This window comes from Mobula hypostoma, chromosome 7, assembly GCF_963921235.1.
Source record: "Mobula hypostoma chromosome 7, sMobHyp1.1, whole genome shotgun sequence".
In the NCBI taxonomy this organism is placed as follows: Eukaryota; Metazoa; Chordata; class Chondrichthyes; order Myliobatiformes; family Myliobatidae; genus Mobula; species Mobula hypostoma.
The window spans coordinates 57,984,929-58,007,193 of record NC_086103.1 but is presented as its reverse complement, the minus strand read 5'-3'; the positions used below and the strand labels follow the sequence as shown (position 1 = coordinate 58,007,193).

The following is a 22,265-nucleotide window of genomic DNA, read 5'->3' as shown; positions in this document are numbered from 1 at the left end:
GGGAATCATACCGTGAGTCCAAAAGGGTAGAACTTCACAATAATAATCAGAGAGTCACTCTAGTAGGACCGTATTATAGACCCCCACAATAGTAAGCAGGAACTTAAAGAGCAGATGTGTAGAGAAATTTTTGTAAGAAAAATAGGACTACCCAGTGTTAAGGGCCTGGACGATATAGAATATATAAATATATATTTCTGAGTCAATATATAGGGGGCCTTACTCAGGAAGGTGCAATAAGGGACCTCCTTTTAAATCCCTTTATGATTACCTCTTGTAATCATAATTCTATTAGTTTAAGACCATAATAGAAAAGTATAAGGCAGGCCCACAGGTTAAATTCCTAAACTAGAGCAGAACTAATTTTGAGGCCTTTACACAAGACCAAGCAGATCTTGATTTGGTGGATCTGTTTGAAGGGAAAGATACAAAAGTCATGGGAGGCTTTTAGGAGTGTGATAGCAAGTGTCCAAGTGCAGCATATTTCTGTTAAGAGTGAAGGGTAAACCTGTCAAGTTTAGGGAACCTTCTCTGATGAAAGATATTGAAGCACTGGGCAAAAAAAGAAAATTAAGGAAATAGACATTCGTTTTACTAGGTCATGGGCTAGTGAACCCTTTCTCCATGACAAAACGATTAAGAATACTCCTTGGAGGGAAATTAGGATGGCAAATAAAGGTTATGAGATGGATCTGGCAGGAAAGGTGAGGAAAAATCCCAAGAATTCCTATAGCTATATTAAGAGTAAAAAAGGTAGCTAGGGAGAGAGTAGATCTCCTTAGAGATCAGCAGGGCAACTTACATTTGAACTTTCAGAGACAGATGGAAATTTCAGAAATAACAGATATTTCACTTTGGTTCGGGTCCAACATATTATTCTCCGTAACTTCCGCCACCTCCAACGGGATCCCACCACTAAGCATATCTTTCCCTCCCCCCCTCTCTCTGCATTCCGCAGGGATCGCTCCCTACACAACTCCCTTGTCCATTCGTCCCCCCCATCCCTCCCCACTGATCTCCCTCCTGGCACTTATCCGTGTAAGCGGAACAAGTGCTACACATGCCCTTACACTTCCTCCCTTACCACCATTCAGGGCCCCAAACAGTCCTTCCAGGTGAGGCATCACTTCACCTGTGAGTCGACTGGGGTGATATACTGCGTCCGGTGCTCCCGATGTGGCCTTTTATATATTGGTGAGACCCGACGCAGACTGGGAGATCGCTTTGCTGAACATCTACGCTCTGTCCGCCAGAGAAAGCAGGATCTCCCAGTGGCCACACATTTTAATTCCACATCCCATTCCCATTCTGACATGTCTATCCACGGCCTCCTCTACTGTAAAGATGAAGCCACACTCAGGTTGGAGGAACAACACCTTATATTCCGTATGCGTAGCCTCCAACCTGATGGCATGAACATTGACTTCTCTAACTTCCGCTAGGCCCCACCTCCCCCTCGTACCCCATCTGTTACTCTTTTTTATGCACACATTCTTTCTCTCACTCTCCTTTTTCTCCCTCTGTCCCTCTGAATATACCTCTTGCCCATCCTCTGGGTCACCCCCCCCCCCGTCTTTCTTCCCGGACCTCCTGTCCCATGATCCTCTCGTATCCCCTTCTGCCTATCACCTGTCCAGCTCTCGGCTCCATCCCTCCCCCTCCTGTCTTCTCCTATCATTTTGCATCTCCCCCTCCCCCTCCAGCTTTCAAATCCCTTACTCACTCTTCCTTCAGTTAGTCCTGACGAAGGGTCTCGGCCTGAAACGTCGACTGCGCCTCTTCCTATAGATGCTGCCTGGCCTGCTGCGTTCACCAGCAACTTTGATGTGTGTTGCTTGAATTTCCAGCATCTGCAGAATTCCTGTTGTTAAAAGTAGAGATGTTGTTTACATGGGCTTTTGCAGGGCTTCTGATAAGGTCCGGCCTCGGAGGTTGGTCTACATCCACTGCATTGCTTTCACTAACATTCCTGGTAACTTCCTCAATAAATTCTATAAGATTGGTTATACATGACCTACCACAGACAAATATCTTTGATGCCACGTAGCATAGCTGTTAGCACAACACTATTACAGCTTGGGCATCAGAGTTCAGAGTTTAATTTTGGTGTCCTCCTTCAAAGTTTGTACGCATATCTGAGTGTCTGGGTTTCTTCCAGGTGCTCTGGTTTCTTCTTATTATTAAACTGTTTCTTAAGCAAAAGGACAACCTTAGCTATCCTCTGGTCATCCAGCACCTAACCTGAGGCTAAAAACATTTTAAGTATCTCTGCTAGGGCCCCTGCAATTTCTGCACTAGCCTCCCACAAGGTTGAAGGAACACCTTCTCAGGCCCTGGGGATTAATCCACCCTAATTTGCCTCAAGATAGCAAAACCCTCCTCTTCTATAATCTGTATGTGGTCCATGACCTCACTGCTGCTTGGCCTCACTTCAATGGACTCTGTGTCCATCTCTTGAGTAAATTCAGATGCAAAAAATCCATTTAAAATCTCTTTCAGTTCCATGCATAGATGATCACTTTGATTTTTCAGAGGCCAATTTTGTCCCTTGCTATCATTTTGATCTTAATGTATACTATCTATGGAAGCCTCTGGGATTCTTCTTCACCTTGTCTGCTAGAGCAAACTCCTGTGTTCTATTAACCCTCCTGATTTCATTCTTAGCTGTTCTCTTGCATTATACTCATCATGTACCTCATTTATTCCTTCCTGTCTATACCTGTTATGTACCACCTTCTTTATCTCAAAGCTAACTAAAGCTACTTCTACACTATGCCAGATAATTTTGAATACGAAGCTTTTTCTCTTCGTTTTGACTCTCTGTCCACACTAAAATGACGCTTTCATCCCCCAAAAATGGAGATTTTCAGAAACGGTCTCCAGAGTGAATAAACCTGAAAACACCTAATATCCGTTGCAGTGTGTACGGGGTAACCGGAGCTTTTTAAAACCGCTGTCATGACGTGCCGGAACAGATGGTGGCAGCCCGGCATTTCATTGTTTTCTTCTTCTTCTTCTTCTTATTATTATTATTATTACTACTTTATTCTCGCCAAACAATTGATATTAAAGCATACAATCATCACAGCGATATTTGATTCTGCGCTTCGCAAAACCTAACAATTTCAGAACAGACGGCAATGGGACTGAAGCCAGAAGAGTTAGAAATGTACTCACCAAATACTTTGACCCATAGCTTACTGAATAAATAAGTATACTCCTTTGCCCTGTTTTCTGTCCTTGCTTGTATGAAGGTGGTTTACCTATTTATGCAAGTACTTCTCTGACAATAGATGTGTAACAACTTAATGTAACATTGTATGAAAATACCAGATAACACTGATGCTGGCATGTTTTATACATTTAACAAGGTGCTTTATTAATGCAACAGAGTTAGTCAGTTTTTCAATGCTCGTCGTCAGCCAGGTCATACTGTCCGTGAACTCCCTGTCGGTTTCCTCCATACGCTCCAGTATTTGTTTTTTTTAGTTTTAAGTCCTCCTACGTGACAGCCAAGAGCAATTCTTTTTAAGTTTTTCTACTCTGTAACTGGACAAATGCGCACTAAGTATACTGTTTCCTCTTGCCTTGTTTTCTGTGTGTCCTGCGCGTGCCCAGTAGAGGAGATTCGCCCAAATATCCGTGTTAGTGTGGACAGAGATATTTTGAAAAATGCTTAGTGTGTACGCCTGTCGTTTTTACTCGAAACTGGCATTTTCAAAATTATCCAGCGTAGTGTGGACATAGCCTAAGGTTGCCTAAACCTATTATCCTCGCCTTTTATCTGACACAAACTCTGGAACTCAGGAACACACAAACTCTGCAATCTCAAAATTTGTCTTTTCCACTTAACAAACACATCTTTGTCAGAAAATAACCTATCACAATCCACACTTGCTAGATCCCTTCAGATATCATCAACATTGGCATTTCTCCAATTTAGAATCTCAAACTGAGGACCAGACCTGTCATACTCCATAATTATCTTAAAATTAATGGTATAATGATTATTAGTTGTAGAGTGTTCCCCACTGCAAACTTCGGTCACCTACCCTGATTTATTCCCTAACTGGGGATCTAGTATCACGCTCTCTCTAGTTAGGATCTCTATGTACTGATGAAGGAAACTTTCCTGAATACATTTCACAAACTCTTTTCCATCCAACCCTTTTACGGTATTGAAGACCCAGTCAATATGTGGGAAGTTAAAATCATTTACTGTCACACTCTTACGTTTCTTACAACAGTCTGTAATCTCTCCACAAATTTGTTGCTCTAAATCCCACGTACTGTTTAATGGTCTATAATAAAATCCCCCTTTCTTAATCCTCAGTTCCACCCATATAGCCTCAGTGGACAAGTTCTCCAGTCTGTCCTGTCGGAGCACTGCTGTGACATTTTCCTCGACTAGTAATGCCACCCCTCCCTTTTCAATCCCTCCCACTCTATCATATTTAAAACAATGAAATGCTGGAGAATTGAACTGCCAGTGCTGCCCCTCCTGCAGCCAAGTGTCACTAATAGCTATAATGTCATAATTACATGTCCTAAGCTCATCCATCTTTTCTAAAATATTCATTGCATTGAAATATACACAGCTCACAACAGTAGTCACACCTAGATCAACCTTTTGATTCCTAACTTGTATGTAGACTTAACACATCTTTCTCCACAACCACTCCACAATCCGCACTGGCGCTTGGATTCCTAATCCCCTGCAACTCTATTTTAACACACCCCCCCCCACCCAGCCGCTCTCAAACTATTCTCAAAATAGGTTCTGAATAAGGACAGGAGCTCTGGGAATGTCTACAGAAAGTCAAATCCTGAAAACTAATACTTTATAAACGATAACGATCATGTATTTGAAGTAAAATTTGGTACTTCCAGAAGTGATTTAATAGGAAGCAATGGAAAATAGCAGACAAGAAATTTTAAGTTTGTTTTCCTCATCACAACTGCTCAGTTCTTCTGTAAACCATAGTCATAATGAATGTTAGAATCATAGTAATAATGAATGTTAGGATCAGAATCAGGATTATTGTCACTGATATAAGTAGTAAAATTTGTTGTTTTGTGGCAGCAGTGCAGTACAGGCATAAGAAATTATTATAAGTTACATTAAAAATAAACCAATAAAATTGTGCAACAGAAATAGGGAGAGGATGTTCAAGGGGTCATTGGTCATTTAGAAGTCTAATGACAGAGGGGAAGAAACTGTTCTTAAAACATTGAGTTTGGATCTTTAGGCTCTTGTACCTCCTCCCTGATGGTAGTAATGAGAAGAGGGCATGTCCCAGATGGTGAGAGTCTTTAAGGATAGATGCCGCTTTCTTGAGGCATTGCCTTTTGAAGATGCCCTCGGTAATGGGGGAGGCCTGAGCCAATGATGGAAATGGTGAGTCATCAACCCACTGAAGCCTCTTATGACCCTATGCATTGGCGTCTCCACACCAGGCGGTGATCAACTAGTCAGAATGCTCTCCACAGTACATCTGCAGAAACCAAATCCCCATTACAGGATAGATCATCTGAGATTTTGACTCCTTGCTCACCTTTTCCACTGCTGACCCCTAAATGATGATTGATGTGTGCTCTTCTGACTTCTCCTTCCTGACGTCTACAATTACATCCTTAATCTTATTGACATTGAGTGCAAGGTTATTGTTGTGACACTATTTGACCAGCCAATCTATTTCAGTCCTGTACACCACCCTGTCACCATCTGAGATTCTGCTAACAACTGTGGTGCCATCAGTGAATTTATACAAACTTATACTCAATGTCAGTAAGACCAAGGAATTGACTGTGGACTTAAGGAAGTAGGAATTGAGGGAACACACACTAGTCCTCATTGAGGGATCAGAAGTGGAAAGTGTGAGCAGTTTTAAGTCCCTGGGTGTCAAAATCTCTGAGGATCTATCCCGGACTCAACACGTAGATGCAGTTACAAAGAAGGCACAACAGTGGTTATACTTCATTAGGAGTTTGAGGACAATTGGTATGTCAGCAAAGACAATGGCAAGTTTCTACAGATGTACCATAGAGAGCACTCTAACTAGTTGCATCACCATCTGGTGTGTAGGAGACAGTGCACAGGATTGGAAAAGGCTGCAGAAAGGTGTAAGCTATGCCAGCTTCATCATGGGCACTAGCCTCCCCATCAATGAAGGCATCTTCAAAAAGCAATGCCTCAAAATGACAGCTCCATCGTGAAGGAGCCCACCTCACCCAGCCTATGCCTACTTCTCATTGTTACCATCAAGAAGGAGGTACAGGACCCTGAAGACACACACTCAACATTATGGGAACAGCTTCTGCCCCTCCGCCATTGGATTTGTGAATGGACAATAAAGCCATAGACACTCACTCAGTATTTTTTCCTCTCTTTTTGCCCTACTTATTTAAATCTCTTATTTATATATACTTATTTTAATTTATAGCTTTTTAGTTATTATGTATTGCAATGTAGTACTGCCACATAACAAGTTTCACAACACATGCCTGCGATATTAAACTTGATTCTGCTTGGCTTTTGAGCCGTGCTTAGTCATACTGTCATGAGTGTAGAGACAGTAGGGCAATGGGCTAAGCACCCATCCCATCCATGAGTTACACCTGTGTTGATTGTTGGCAAGAAAGAGATACTAATTCCGATCCACACTGACTGTGGTCTCCTGAAGAGGAAGTCAAGAATCCAGTTACAGAAAGAGGTACAAAGGCTCAGATTTTGAAGCTGGTTGATTAGTTCTGAGGGGAGATGGTGTTGAATGCCAAACTGTAATCAATAAACAGCAGCTTGACATAGGCATTACTGTTGTCCAGGTGGTCCAAAGCCCAGTGGAGAGCCAGTGAAATTGTGTCTACTTTAGACCTTTTGTGGCAGTAGGCAAATTGCAAAGGTAAAGATCCTTGCTCAGGCTGGAATTAATTCTAACCACCACGAACCTCTCAGAACATGTCATCACAATAGATATGAGCACCACTGAGTGATAGTCATTGAGGCAGCTCACCCTGCTCTTCTTGACCACCGGTACGATGAATGCTCTTTTCAATCAGGTGGCTACGTCTAACTGCAGCAGTGAGAGGTTGAAGATGTCCTTGAATGCTCCAGCCAGTCGGCACAGGTTTTCAGTGCCTGTCATCTTGCAAGGGTTTACCTTCTTGAATGTTCTGATATCAGCCTCCGGGACAGAGATCATAGGTTTGCCAGATATTTTGAGTACTTACGGAGGTGTAATTTCATTCTCCCATTCATGTTGTTCATAAAAGGCGTTGAACTCATATATAACCATATAACAATTACGGCACAGAAACAGGCCATCTCGGCCCTTCTAGTCCGTGCTGAACTCTTACTCTCACCTAGTCCCACTGACCTGCACTCAGCCCATAACCCTCCATTCCTTTCTTGTCCATATAGTTGTCCAATTTAACGTTAAACGACAACATCGAACCTGCCTCAACCACTTCTGCTGGAAGCTCGTTCCACACAGCTACCACTCTCTGAGTAAAGAAGTTCCCCCTCATGTTACCCCTAAACTTTTGCCCTTTAACTCTCAACTCATGTCTTCTTACTTGAATCTCCCCAACTCTCAATGGAAAAAGCCTATCCACGCCAACTCTTATCAATCCCCCTCATAATTTTAATTACCTCTATCAAGTCCCCACCAACCTTCTACGTTCCAAAGAATAAAGACCCAACTTGTTCAACCTTTCTCTGTAACTTAGGTGATGAAACCCAGGTAACATTCTAGTAAATCTTCTCTGTACTCTCCCTATTTTGTTGACATCTTTCCTATAATTCGGTGACCAAAACTGTACACAATACTCCATATTTGGCCTCACCAATGCCTTGTACAATTTCAACATTACATCCCAACTCCTATACTCAATGCTCTGATTTATAAAGGCCAGCATACCAAAAGCTTTCTTCACCACCCTATCCACATGAGATTACACCTTCAGGGAACTATGCACCATTATTCCCAGATCCCTCTGTTCTACTGCATTCTTCAGTGCCCTACCATTTACCATGTATGTCCTATTTTGATTAGTCCTACCAAAATGTAGCACCTCACATTTATCAGCATTAAACTCCATCTGCCATTTTTCAGCCCACTCTTCTAACCGGCCTAAATCTCTCTGCAAGCTTTGAAACCCTACTTCATTATCCACAACTCTACATATCTTAGTATCATCTGCATACTTACTCATCCAATTTACCACCCCATCATCCAGATCATTAATGCATATGATAAATAACATTAGACCCAGTACAGATCCCTGAGGAACACCACTAGTTACCGACCTCCAATCTGACAAACAGTTATCCATCACCACTCTCTGGCGTCTCCCATCCAGCCACTGCTGAATCCATTTTACTACTTCAATATTAATACCTAATGATTGAACCTTCCTAACCATCCTTCCGTGTAGGACCTTGTCAAAGACCTTACTGAAGTCCATATAGACAACATTTACCGCTTTACCCTCATCAACTTTCCTAGTAACCTCTTCAAAAAATTCAATAAGATTTGTCAAACATGACCTTCCACGCACAAATCCATGTTGACTGTTCCTAATCAGACCCTGTCTATCCAGATAATTATATATACCATCCCTAAGAATACTTTCTATCAATTTACTCACCACTGATGTCAAACTTACAGGCCGATAATTGCTAGGTTTACTCTTAGAACCCTTTTTAAACAATGGAACAATATGAGCAATGCGTCAATCCTCCGGCACCATGCCCGTTTCTAATGACATTTGAAATATTTCTGTCAGAGCCCCTGCTATTTCCACACTTACTTCCCTCAATGTCCTAGGGAATATCCTGTTAGGACCCCGGAGACTTATCCACTTTTATATTCCTTAAAAGCTCCAGTACTTCCTCTTCTTTAATCATCATAGTTTCCATAAATTCTCTACCTGTTTCTCTTATCTTACCCGATTCAATATCCTTCTCCTTAGTGAATACCGAAGAAAAGAAATTGTTCAGAATCTCCCCCATCTCTTTTGGCTCCACACATAGCTGTCCACTCTGATTCTCTAAGGGACCAATTTTATCCCTCACTATCGTTTTGCTATTAATATAACGGTAGAAACCCTTGGGATTAATTTTCACTTTACTTGCCAAAGCAACCTCATATCTTCTTTTAGCTTTTCTAATTTCTTTAAGATTCTTTTTACATTCTTTATAATCCTCGAGCACCTCATATTCTCCATGCTGCCTATATTTATTGTAGGTATCTCTCTTTTTCTGAGCCAAGTTTCCAATATCCCTTGAAAACCATGGCTTTCTCAAACTTTTAACCTTTCCTTTCAACTTAACAGGAACATAAAGATTCTGTACTCTCAAAATTTCACCTTTAAATGACCTCCATTTCTTTATTACATTCTTCCCATAAAACAAATTGTCCCAATCCACTCCTTCTAAATCCTTTCGCATCTCCTCAAAGTTAGCCTTTCTCCAATCAAAAATCTCAACCCTGGGTCCAGACCTATCTTTCTCCGTAATTATATTGAAACTAATGGCATTGTGATCACTGGACCCAAAGTGCTCCCCAACACAAACCTCCGTTACCTGACCTACCTCATTCCCTAACAGGAGGTCCAACACTGCCCCTTCTCTAGTTGGTACATCTATGTATTGCTGCAAAAAACCATCCTGCACATATTTTACATCTCCAAACCATCCCGCCCTTTTACAGTATGGGCTTCCCAGTCTGTGTGTGGAAAATTAAAATCTCCCACAATCACAACCTTGTGCTTACTACAAATATCTGCTATCTCCTTATGAATTTGCTCCTCCAATTCTTTCTCCCCATTTGGTGGTCTATAATACCGCCCCATAAGAGTTACTACACCTTTCCCATTCCTCAATTCCACCCAAATAGCTTCCCTAGATGAGCCCTCTAATCTGTCCTGCCACAGCACCCGCTGTAATATTTTCTCTGACAAGCAATGCAACACCTCCACCTCTTGTCCCTCCAATTCTATCACACCTGAAGCAATTAAATCCAGGAATATTTAGTTGTCAATCACACCCCTCCTGTAACCATGTTTCACTAATAGATACCACATCATACTTCCAGGTATCAATCCATGCTTTAAGCTCCTCCACCTTTCTTATAATGCTCCTAGCATTAAAATAAATGCATTTAAGAAATTTTCCACCACTTACTCTCTGATTATCACTAACGGTACAAACAACTTTACTATTTTCTTTTTCTTCCTTCTTCCCTACATCTGTTCCTACACTCCTACATCCCCATCAACAATATCCAAAACGATGTACTTATTGGTGGTAATGGCCACAGGGGTGCTATGGTCATTCTGTCTATTCCCCTTCCCTCTTCTGACAGTCACCCAGCTACCTGTCTCCTGGCCCTTAGGGGTGACTATCTCCCTGTGACTCCTCTCTATTTCTGCCTCTGCCTCCCGAATGATCCGAAGTTCATCCAGCTCCAGCTCCAGTTCCCTAACTCGGTTTGTCAGGAGCTGCAGCTGGATGCACCTATCGCAAGTGTAGTATTCAGGGACAATTGTACTTGCCCTGACTTCCCCCACATCCTGCAAACGGAGCACTCAACTGCCCTAACTGCTGCCTCCATTACCTACTCTTAAAGTAATTAGATTTATTAAAGGAACTTACCCGGCCTTACCACACTTGGAATGAAGCTCTTCCTCTGCCTCTGCTCGCCGAAGCCTCAGGAGCCAAAGCCTTCCTACTCTGTCTCCCTCTACTCCCTTGCCTGCTCCGTTAAACTGTTCTCTTTTAAATACTCCTGCTGCCTCAGGGCCCGACTTACATGCGCTTGCGCAGCCATGCCCCGTTCAACTGCTGAAGAAAATGCATCAGGGACAAGTCAGTGAGAACTATAGCATTTTCATTCAGATCTGAAGCTGAGTCCCTGAACATAGTTGTGTAAAAAGATTCAAGCTGTCTGTAAGTGCTCTTCCTCGTCCTTTGATCATACCTTTGCAGTCCTCACCACTGGTGCTGTGGTCTTCAGTCTCTGTCTGTGTGCCAGGAATCGAAGCATCACTGCCAATTATGCTATTAAGTTTTGCCTCCTAGGAAGTAATGGCATACAGACCCTGACGTACATCTAACTTCACATGAAATGTGCCTTTTTGCTGTCTTAATAGTGTTCTGTAAGGCATAGTTGGACTTGTAGGGTTCTGGATCTCTTGTCTTAAACACCACAGATCTAGCCCTCAGCAGAATGCAAATCTCCTAGTTCATCCACAGCTTCTGGTTTGATTATGTTTAGTATGTTCTTGAAGGCACATACTCGACCACACAGGTATTGAACTTGGTGACAATTGTGGCATTTTCATTCAGATCCAAAGATGAGTCCCTAGATATGGTCCAGTATACTGATTCAAAGCAGTTCTGTAAACACTCTTCTTGCTCCCTTGACCATATCTTCATGGTGCTCTCCACTGGTGGTGTGGTCTTCAGTTTCTGCCCATACACTAGGAGTAGAAGTACAGTTAGGCGATTGGACTTGTCAATGTGCCGGTGTGACATGGCATGGTAAGCATTTTTCAGGGTGGTGTGACAGGTACTAAATGTGTTGGCTCCTCTGCTTCCACAGGGGACATGTTAGCGGTAGTTTGTCAGACTTCTTTAAGCTGACCTGGTTGAAGTCTCCCTCAATGACTGGGAAGGCATCAGGGTGTGCTGTCTCGTGACTGGGGATTACTTATATGTTTTTCATTTATTGCAGGAATCATAACCAAATATACTAAATATAAATTCTACTCCAGACTTCAGCCTCTGAATTTTTAAAAAAATGCTAAATAATGCAATTAAAATCAGGGTTTATCGTTGCTGTACTTTGAATTTTTTTTTTCTGTTTTTACTACTCTAGAAATAAAACACATTAATATATTCTGGGAAATGAAATGTACTTTCAGGGCAGATCAAGTACATGTGCTGTGGATTAGATGCAGGCTTTGTGCTAAATATTAACAAGATACTTAAACTCTGACTTCAGTAGAGCAGCTCTTGCTGCAGCATTGACGTTTCCACTTCTAACTAATGAATCTGCATAGAACAGTCATTCTGCAGTAAATCATGCGAAAATCTGTGGTAACAGATTCGGAAATTATGTCAAGACTGTAAAGCCAGTTTCATTTGGGACTGATAGAAAGAAGATATTTTGTAACAGCAGTCAGACCTGGATTTGAAACCCTTAAGGATGGTAGGTTCCCACACTATTTTCAGTGGTACATTGGTTCCATTTAATATCAGAAAATGTATACAATATACAACCTGAAATTCTTACTCTCTGCAGACTAATGGAAATGTATTTGCATTTCTTCAACAGATGCAAAATTAGCCCGTTGAGTGTTTTGAACAAAGCAGATCATGTTCTTTTAAATTACATATTTGCAATTCAGTGTGTATTATTACCTTGATTATACTCAACTGTGCTTCCAAAATGTTTCATGTATGTAGAATATAAAACAGGACAGTTTGTGCCAACCAAGATGTTAATCTAAATTAATCTCATCTGGCTACACGTGGTCCACACCCTTTTTTCCCTGCCAGTTCTTGTACCTGGCCAAGTTCTTCTTAGGTTTTGCTATCATATTGATTTGATGAGATTGGACTATAGCACTACTCACCCCACCATAATTAGAGGGAACTAGTGGCTCAAATATGTAGGGAGATAACTATAGAAATAATAGGTTTGTAATAGCAGGCAATTTTAACTTCCCTAATATTGACTGAGAGGAGTCAGAGTTTGTAGGAAGAGGTGCAGTCGACGTTTCAGGCCGAGACCCTTCGTCAGGACTAACTGAAGGAAGAGTGAGTAAGGGATTTGAAAGTTGGAGGGGGAGGGGGAGATCCAAAATGATAGGAGAAGACAGGAGGGGGAGGGATAGAGCCAAGAGCTGGACAGGTGATAGGCAAAAGGGGATACGAGAGGATCATGGGACAGGAGGTACGGGAAGAAAGACAAGGGGGAGGGGGGACCCAGAGGATGGGCAAGACGTATATTCAGAGGGACAGAGGGAGAAAAAGGAGAGTGAGAGAAAGAATGTGTGTATAAAAATAAGTAACAGATGGGGTACGAGGGGGAGGTGGGGCCTTAGCGGAAGTTAGAGAAGTCGATGTTCATGCCATCAGGTTGGAGGCTACCTAGACGGAATATAAGGTGTTGTTCCTTCAACCTGAGTGTGGCTTCATCTTTACAGTAGAGGAGGCCGTGGATAGACATGTCAGAATGGGAATGGGATGTGGAATTAAAATGTGTGGCCACTGGGAGATCCTGCTTTCTCTAGCGGACAGAGCGTAGATGTTCAGCAAAGCGGTCTCCCAGTCTGCGTCGGGTCTCGCCAATACATAAAAGGCCACATCAGGAGCACCGGACGCAGTACATCACCCCAGTCGACTCACAGGTGAAGTGTTGCCTCACCTGGAAGGACTGTTTGGGGCCCTGAATGGTGGTAAGGGAGGAAGTGTAAGGGCATGTGTAGCACTTGTTCCGCTTACACGGATAAGTGCCAGGAGGGAGATCAGTGGGGAGGGATGGGGGGGGACGAATGGACAAGGGAGTTGCGTAGGGAGCGATCCCTGCGGAATGCAGAGAGGGGGGGGAGGGAAAGATGTGCTTAGTGGTGGGATCCCGTTGGAGGTGGCGGAAGTTACGGAGAATAATATGTTGGACCCGGAGGCTGGTGGGGTGGTAGGTGAGGACCAGGGGAACCCTATTCCTAGTGGGGTGGTGGGAGGATGGAGTGAGATCAGATGTACGTGAAATGGGGGAGATGTGTTTAAGAGCAGAGTTGATAGTGGAGGAAGGGAAGCCCCTTTCTTTAAAAAAGGAAGACATCTCCGTCGTCCTAGAATGAAAAGCCTCATCCTGAGAGCAGATGCAGCGGAGACGGAGGAATTGCGAGAAGGGGATGGCGTTTTTGCAAGAGACAGGATGAGAAGAGGAATAGCCCAGATAGCTGTGAGAGTCAGTAGGCTTATAGTAGACATCAGTGGATAAGCTGTCTCCAGAGACAGAGACAGAAAGTTCTAGAAAGGGGAGGGAGGTGTCGGAAATGGACCAGGTAAACTTGAGGGCAGGGTGAAAGTTGGAGGCAAAGTTAATAAAGTCAACGAGTTCTGCATGCGTGCAGGAAGCAGCGCCAATGCAGTCGTCGACGTAGCGAAGGAAAAGTGGGGGACAGGTACCAGAATAGGCACGGAACATAGATTGTTCCACAAACCCAACAAAAAGGCAGGCATAGCTAGGACCCATACGGGTACCCATAGCTACACCTTTAGTTTGGAGGAAGTGGGAGGAGTCAAAGGAGAAATTATTAAGAGTAAGGACTAATTCCGCTAGATGGAGCAGAGTGATGGTAGAGGGGAACTGATTAGGTCTGGAATCCAAAAAGAAGCGTAGAGCCAACACTTAGAATATTAGAATATTAGAATATTCTAACCAACACTTAGAATATTAGAAACAGCATGTAGAAGATATTATTGTGTTTATTAATAGCTTCATTGGTGCAGAACATTTTAACCCTTTTCTAGAGTTTCTTATGTTAACAACAACAGATGAAGATTTGCCTAATATAGTTTAACTACTGACTTCAAACTGAACATGGTGGCCACTTAATAGACTTGCTGACAAGACCGTTCATTCGTTATATACATGTTGCTTATGGTCTATGAGTAATGCAGATTCAATGTTAAATTATGAAGTGGAGTTGGACAACTTTACAGTAAATGCATTAGCAAAATAGGTGACTGCTTATCAAATTCTACTTCCAGAAAGTGACATCACACATTTCCTTCAAGCAAAAAGGTGAACTCAAATTACCTATGTATTATACCTATGTATTATTTCCATGGATCAAACCGGATTTATTAAAAATCGCTATTCATCCTTTAATATTAGGAGGTTAATGAATATTATTTATACCCCCTCATTTACTACCCCGGAATGTATTATCTCTTTAGATGCTGAGAAAGCCTTTGACAGAGTTGAATGGCCTTATTTATTTAATGTTCTTGAGAAATTCAATTTTAATTTGACATTTATATCTTGGATTAAATTGTTATATTACTCCCCGGTAGCCTCGGTTTGTACAAATAATTATAGATCTCCTTTTTTTTGTCTTTTCCGTGGCACTAGGCAAGGTTGCCCTCTTAGTCCTTTACTATTCAATATTGCTTTTGAACCTTTAGCAATTGCTATTCGTGACTCGCCAAATATTGTTGGTATTACCCGTGGAAACGAAATACATAAATTATCATTATATGCAGATGATTTATTGTTATACATCTCTAACCCGGAGAAGTCAATTCCTGCTATCTTAGATCTGTTAGCTCAATTTAGTAACTTCTCTGGTTACAAATTGAATTTTAATAAGAGTGAATTATTCCCTTTAAATAAGCATGTACCTACTTATGGACGTTTACTATTTAAATTGGTTACTGATTTATTTATATATTTAGGGATAACAATTATGAAAAATATAAAGATTTATTTAAAGCTAATTTTTTACCTTTAATTGATCAGATTAAACTTTTATTTACCAAACGGTCGCCAATCTCTTTGTCTTTGATTGGTCGGATTAATGCTATTAAGATGATCATTTTGCCCAAATTTTTGTATATATTCCAAACGGTTCCAATTTTCATCCCAAAATCTTTTTTTGATAACGTAGATTCAAAAATTTCCTCATATATTTGGCAGAATAAAAATCCTAGGTTAGGAAAAAGGTATCTACAGAAATCTAAAAAGGAAGTGGGGCTTGCCCTCCCGAATTTTAGATTTTATTACTGGGCAATTAATATTCGATATTTAAAATTTTGGTTACGAGATTTGGACGTATCTTTAAACCCTCAATGGGTAAATCTTGAATCTAATTCATTACAAGGGTTTTCCTTGGGTTCGGTTTTAGGAACTTAACTTCCTTTTACTTCTTTTAAATTATATATGAAATGAATAACCCAATAGTTAAGCATACTTTACGTATATGGTTTCAATTCCGAAGATTTTTTGGGTTTAATCAATTTATTCTAGCAAGTCCCATTATATCAAATTTTCTTTTTCAACCTTCCACAATGTATCAAGTTTACTTTGATTGGAAAACCAAAGGTATAATATCTTTTCGTGATTTATTTTTGGATAACTGTTTTATGTCTTTTGATCAACTCTCTAATAAATATAACTTAGCCAGATCTCACTTTTTTAGATATTTACAGATTAGAAACTTTTTAATTACTGTTTCCCCTAATTTTCCACACCCATATCCAATGGACATTTTGGAAAAAATCTTAGATTTAAATCTCTTTCAGAAAAGTGTAGTAGCAATTATATATAATATAATTATGAATTTATGTCCTGATGCTTCTAATAAAATTAAAGCTGACTGGGAAAGAGAACTTGAGATTAATATACCGACTGAAAAATGGGAAAAAATTCTTCAGTTGGTGAATTCATCCTCTGTATGTGCTAAACATAGGTTGATACAGTTTAAAGTAGTGCACTGGGCTCATATGTCCAAAGATAAACTATCTTGTTATTACTCTTATATTAATCCAATATGTGACAGATGTCATTTCGAGATAGCTTCTTTAACCCACATGTTTTGGTCATGTCCCCTGTTGGAGAAATATTGGAAAGATATTTTTGATATTATTTCAATGGTCCTAAACATAGACTTACAACCTCATCCAATTACTGCTATTTTTGGACTACCAATGATAGACTTAAATAATTTAACCTCTTCATCACGAAGCATGATTGCATTTCTTACTTTAATGGCTAGAAGGTCCATGTTGTTGAATTGGGAAGAGATTAACCCTCTTAAGGTATTTCATTGGTTTTCACAAACTATGTTGTGTTTGAATTTGGAGAAAATTAGAAGTGCAGTTTATGACCCCTCCATTAAGTTTGAAAAAACTTGGAGGTCATTCATTCAGCATTTTCACTTGATGTAATTTGATCATTTCCAAACTTGTTTTATCTCTCTGTACTGTTGTTGGAGGGGAATGGAGTTGTCGACGCTAAGGTTTTCTTCTTTTCCATTTTTAAGTTGTTAGTTTTGCCCAAGTCTTTTAGTTTAGTTGATTAATTCTGTTTTTCTTTGGGGATGGGGTTTTTTTTTGGTTTTGTTTTTTTTTCTTTTTCATGACTTTTTTTTCAGTTTTTTTTTGATTTGTATTATCCGTTGTCAGTTCTACATGATTGGGAGCTTCGTTAACTTACACTATGTGATTTTACAATTACTTTTCTTAAGTGTAACAATATTTCTCCTACTATTTGTATTATTGCTATGTTTTGTTTCTATACTTCGAAATTAATAAAATGATCGAAAAAGAAGAAAATACCTATATAGAAAACAAAAATTTTAGTCGACTATAATTAACATAACTTTATTGATTTTCTGGAATTTTTACATATTGATACTGATATTCTGAAGCTTCTGATACACTTCAGGCCACGTTTCAGGAAATCCCTTGTCTACAATATGTGTGGGAAATCCTGGCAATTCTGGAAAGTGTTTCTCACCCTCTGCGTGTCACCTTGGCTGAACAGAGGAACACTTTCAGTGATAGACTAAGACAACTGCACTGCTCCAAAGAGCACTATGTGAGGTCATTCTTACCCTCGGCCATTCAGTTCTATAATGTGTCAACCTATAGCCGGGAAAGTGATGACCCCTCCTGTTAGACTCTCCTTTTATTCTTTGTTACTTCTCTTCTAATATTTATATATTTGTGTATCTGTACATTTGTAATGCTACTGTGACACTGTCATTTCCTTTGGGATGAATGAAATATTTATCTATCTATCTATCAGTTATGTACTCAGTAATATTGTTCTACAATCATCATGTTTACTTAGTGGATCAGATAACTTAGTTTACTTGCTGCTTTTCCCATTACAGGAAGGTGCATCCTGCCCTTTAACCTGACATACAACTTGCTACATTTGAAATCTTGCCACTCCCTGAGGAAAACCAGAAGAGATCATCTCTTGCTGCAGAGACTTAGAGTTGATAAAGATTGAAATGATGAAGAAAGAACTTGGGATTCCTGAATCTGATACCGAGGTGAATTCTTTAATACACCAAAAATTACTGGGCCTTGAGCACTGGACTGCTGTGTCCAGTATTTACATTGTTTTCAGCAAGAATATGCAATATTTGGTAATTTATTGATCACTGCTTTCCTTTGTTTGTTATCGAAAAATATTCAACAGTGTTTTACAGTTTGTTTATACATAAACAGAATTTCAAAGTTTATGCTTGTATCTGTATGTTAACCTTTAAACTTGTTTATTCTGTTCTATGGTTAGATTTATGATATTTTATAGTTATTGGTTAAAATGGATGACATATTTAAACCGTCAGATCAAAAATAAAATTCTCCCCAGAACATAACATGATTAATGTATTGAGTCTGCTTTTTATTGTAATCCTGGAACACAGGAAATAAAAGGTTATTTTCTATCACTCTCAAGGCAAGAACTCAAAATTTCCTACAAACTAAGAAATGAGTCCACCAGATTAAGTCTGTATTAAATAAGTTCATTTCATATTTAGATGAAGGATGAATCATGAGACAGATTATGTCCTAACCACAAAACAGAAGCACAGCTGTAGATTCATAACCAAATGTTACCAATTATAACTATCACTGTGTCCTAATTTATTTTGCAATGTGGCTACCAAGTTGATAATATGTAGTACTACCATCTGATACAAGGCACCAAGAGAAGTGGTGATAGAAATGATAAATATGGTAGGAGGTAGTTCACATAATGTCTGTCATTGCAGGCACTGATGACATGCATTCAGGCAATAAGGCCATAAGAGGTAATTGTGGGCCTACCTAGTACCTGGCCTAGGAACTACTAAACTGAGGAGGGTGATGGTTCTGAGAATTCTCCATGACCTGGAAACGATGAGCTTTTTGAAGGCAAACAGGAAAGCAGACAGCACGTGAGTGCTGCCTAATACATAGAATATAAATAACAAGGGCTGCAAATATTCAGAAAATCAGGCTACCTTCTGTTGAGAGAGAAGAAAGTACTAATTGATAGGAGGCAGCGAGTGGGAATAAAAGGATCCTTTTCTGGTTGGCTGCCAGTGACTAGTGGTGTTCGGCAGGGGAGGGTGTTGGGACTAATTCTTTTTATGCTGTATATAAATGATTTAGATGATGGAATAAATGGCTTTGTTGCCAAGTTTGCAGATGATACGAAGATTGATGGAGGGGCAAGTATTGTTGAGGAAACAGGTAGGATGCAGAAGGGCTTAGACCGATTAGGAGAATGGGCAAGAAAGTGGCAAATGAAATAAAATGTTGGAAAATGTATGGTCATGCATTTTGGTAGTAGAAATAAATGTCCGGAATATTTTCTAAACAGGGAGAAAATCCAGGGATCTGAGATGCAGAGGGACTTGGGGGTCACCCTAAAGGTTGACTTGCAGGTAGAGTCAGTGGTGAGGAAAGCAAATGCAATGTTAGCAAATGCAAGGATGTGATGCTGAGGCTTTATAAAGCACTGGTGGGGCCTCACCTTGAGTATTGTGAACAGTTTTGGGCTCCTCACCTTACAAAAGATGTGTTGACATTGGAGATAGTCCAGAGGAGGTTCACAAGGATGATTCCAGGAATGAAAGGGTTATCATAGTTATCATACGAGGAACGTTTGATGGCTCTGGGCTATGTGGCCTAATTCTGCTCCTATGTCTTATAGTCTTCTGGTCTAAAACAAAGTAGACAAGAGCTCCTCTGAACTGTGATCATTGTGGCCCCTCAGTGATTTTAGATGTTGAATGATAGAATATTAAATACTGACATTAAGAAAGAGTCATAGATGTCTACTTCTCAATGTAACTTTCAGATATCTGTTCTCAAGCCATTTGTCCATCCTGATGGTAGAGACTGCGTCAAAGGCAGTTTTGTGCATGTTTTAGTTACACTTTCTTTCTGAAGGAATAGATGGCATAAATGGTTATTTGCAAAGGTATGAATTATTTAAACAATGTGGCTGCCTTTGTGCATATTGTTCAAATTTCTTCACACATTTCTGATCATTCTTTCAGGTACCTGAGCACCAAACTATGGAATTTCATTCCTAAACCTTTTGCCTCCCGTTACTTTTTAAAAACAGTTTGACCAAACTTCTGTTCAACTGTCCTCAGTGCTACCTTAATGCAACTGTTTTTATATGGTTCTCCATTTTACTAACAATGGAAAATTATTATTAGAAATCTTGCAGCATGTAAAGAGGCCTTTCTGCCTTCTGAAGCCATGCTAACTTTATGCAAAGCAACTAACGTATGTTTTAAGTTCAAATTCACCTTATTGTCATTCAAATGTATGGATGTATACAGCCAAGCGAAATAACATCCCCCCAGAACAAAGTGCACAACTCAGCACATATAACTCATACATGTAACACATCAAGTAATATTACTACAAATAAATTAATAGATAATGAGCTGCATCTCTAATACAAGTTAAGGGTAAAGATTGTTACTTCATACGTGATGAGTCTTCATGATGAGATTCATATATGGTAGCAAAGAGTTCAGCAGTCTTTTTGGCCTGGGGGAGGTAGGAAGCTATTTCCCATCCTAACAGTTCTTAAAATAATGCGATGATACTATTTGCCTGATGGTGCGTTGTGGGGGCGGGGGTGGATGTCAAAGAGGTTGTTGGACAGATGTGAGTGATCACTGATAATGCTAAGGGTGCTGCATAAATATCTGTATTTAAGCCCTCTTTTGAATTCCATGTATGACTCTGTTCCATTACTTCTCCCATCCTTCCCCCACTCTTAAGAAAAAAATATATATTCTAAACACCCACTATGTAAAAAACTAGCTTTTCTTCACTTCTATTCTATTTCCCTTCACTTTTGACCCTTCTGTTAATGGGAACAGTTTTTCTTCATGTACTTGTTTCCAACATGGTTTTAAATATTTCTATCAACCTCCTCTGTTCCAAAGTGAATAACAACAGCTTTTAAAAAATAACAGAACTGGTGTTTCTTGTTCCAAAAATTGATCCTCTTTGCATTTTCTATAAGGCCTTCATGTTCTTCTTAAAGTGTAGTATCCAGCAATGATATTAATTTCTTGTCAAATTAGTTTTTCTTATGATTAAATCAGTGCCCATTTAGTCTATGGTTTTATAAATAAAGCACAAGATTCCTTCTGCTTTTTAAATGGCTTCTCATCCTGCCATAGGCACTTTCAATAATTTATGTATTGTATATATACGTCTCATCCCTTGATTTCTTTTACCCCTTTTAGAGAAGTGCCCTCTATTTACATGATCTCTCCTCATTCATAATACCAAATGTGGAATGATGTATTTTCAGTTGCACTGACATTCAACAGCTGGTATAATTTAAAAACGCAAACAACAGGAATTCTGCAGATGCTGGAAATTCAAGCAACACACATCAAAGTTGCTGGTGAACGCAGCAGGCCAGGCAGCATCTCTAGGAAGAGGTGCAGTCGACGATTCAGGCCGAGACCCTTAGTCAGGACTAACTGAAGGAAGAGTGAGTAAGGGATTTGAAAGTTGGAGGGGGAGGGGGAGATCCAAAATGATAGGAGAAGACAGGAGGGGGAGGGATGGAACCAAGAGCTGGACAGGTGATTGGCAAAAGGGATAAGAGAGGATCATGGGACAGGAGGTCTGGGAAGAAAGACAAGGTGGGGGGACCCAGAGGATGGGCAAGGGGTATATTCAGAGGGACAGAGGGAGAAAAAGGAGAGTGAGGGAAAGAATATGTGTATAAAAATAAGTAACAGATGGGGTACGAGGGGGAGGTGGGGCATTAGCGGAAGTTAGAGAAATCGATGTTCATGCCATCATATTGGAGGCTACCCAGACGGAATATAAGATGTTGTTCCTCCAACCTGAGTGTGGCTTCATCTTTACAGTGGAGAAGGCCGTGGATTGACATGTCAGAATGGGAATGGGATGTGGAATTAAAATGTGTGGCCACTGGGAGATCCTGCTTTCTCTGGCGGACAGAGCGTAGGTGTTCAGCAAAGCCGTCTCCTAGTCTGCGTCGGGTCTCACCAATATATAAAAGGCCACATCGGGAGACCCGACGCAGACTGGGAGACTGCTTTGCTGAACACCTACGCTCTGTCCGCTAGAGAAAGCAGGATCTCCCAGTGGCCACACATTTTAATTCCACATCCCATTCTCATTCTGACATGTCTATCCACGGCCTCCTCTACTGTAAAGATGAAGCCACACTCAG

The 22,265-nt window shown here is 40.4% G+C and overlaps 1 protein-coding gene across 1 annotated transcript in view; it reads left to right on the top strand.

The window, feature by feature from the left end:
• The window catches only part of LOC134348922 (alpha-1A adrenergic receptor-like), a gene marked incomplete at its 5' end in the record, with an annotated part of 36,919 nt that extends 18,520 nt beyond the window's left edge, over positions 1-18,399 (top strand). Inside the window, one exon of the mRNA XM_063052725.1 lies at positions 17,917-18,399. Within this exon, the coding sequence (XP_062908795.1) occupies positions 17,917-17,938 (22 nt within the window). The remainder of the gene's footprint in view (positions 1-17,916) is intronic.
• Positions 18,400-22,265: the final 3,866 nt, after the last annotated feature.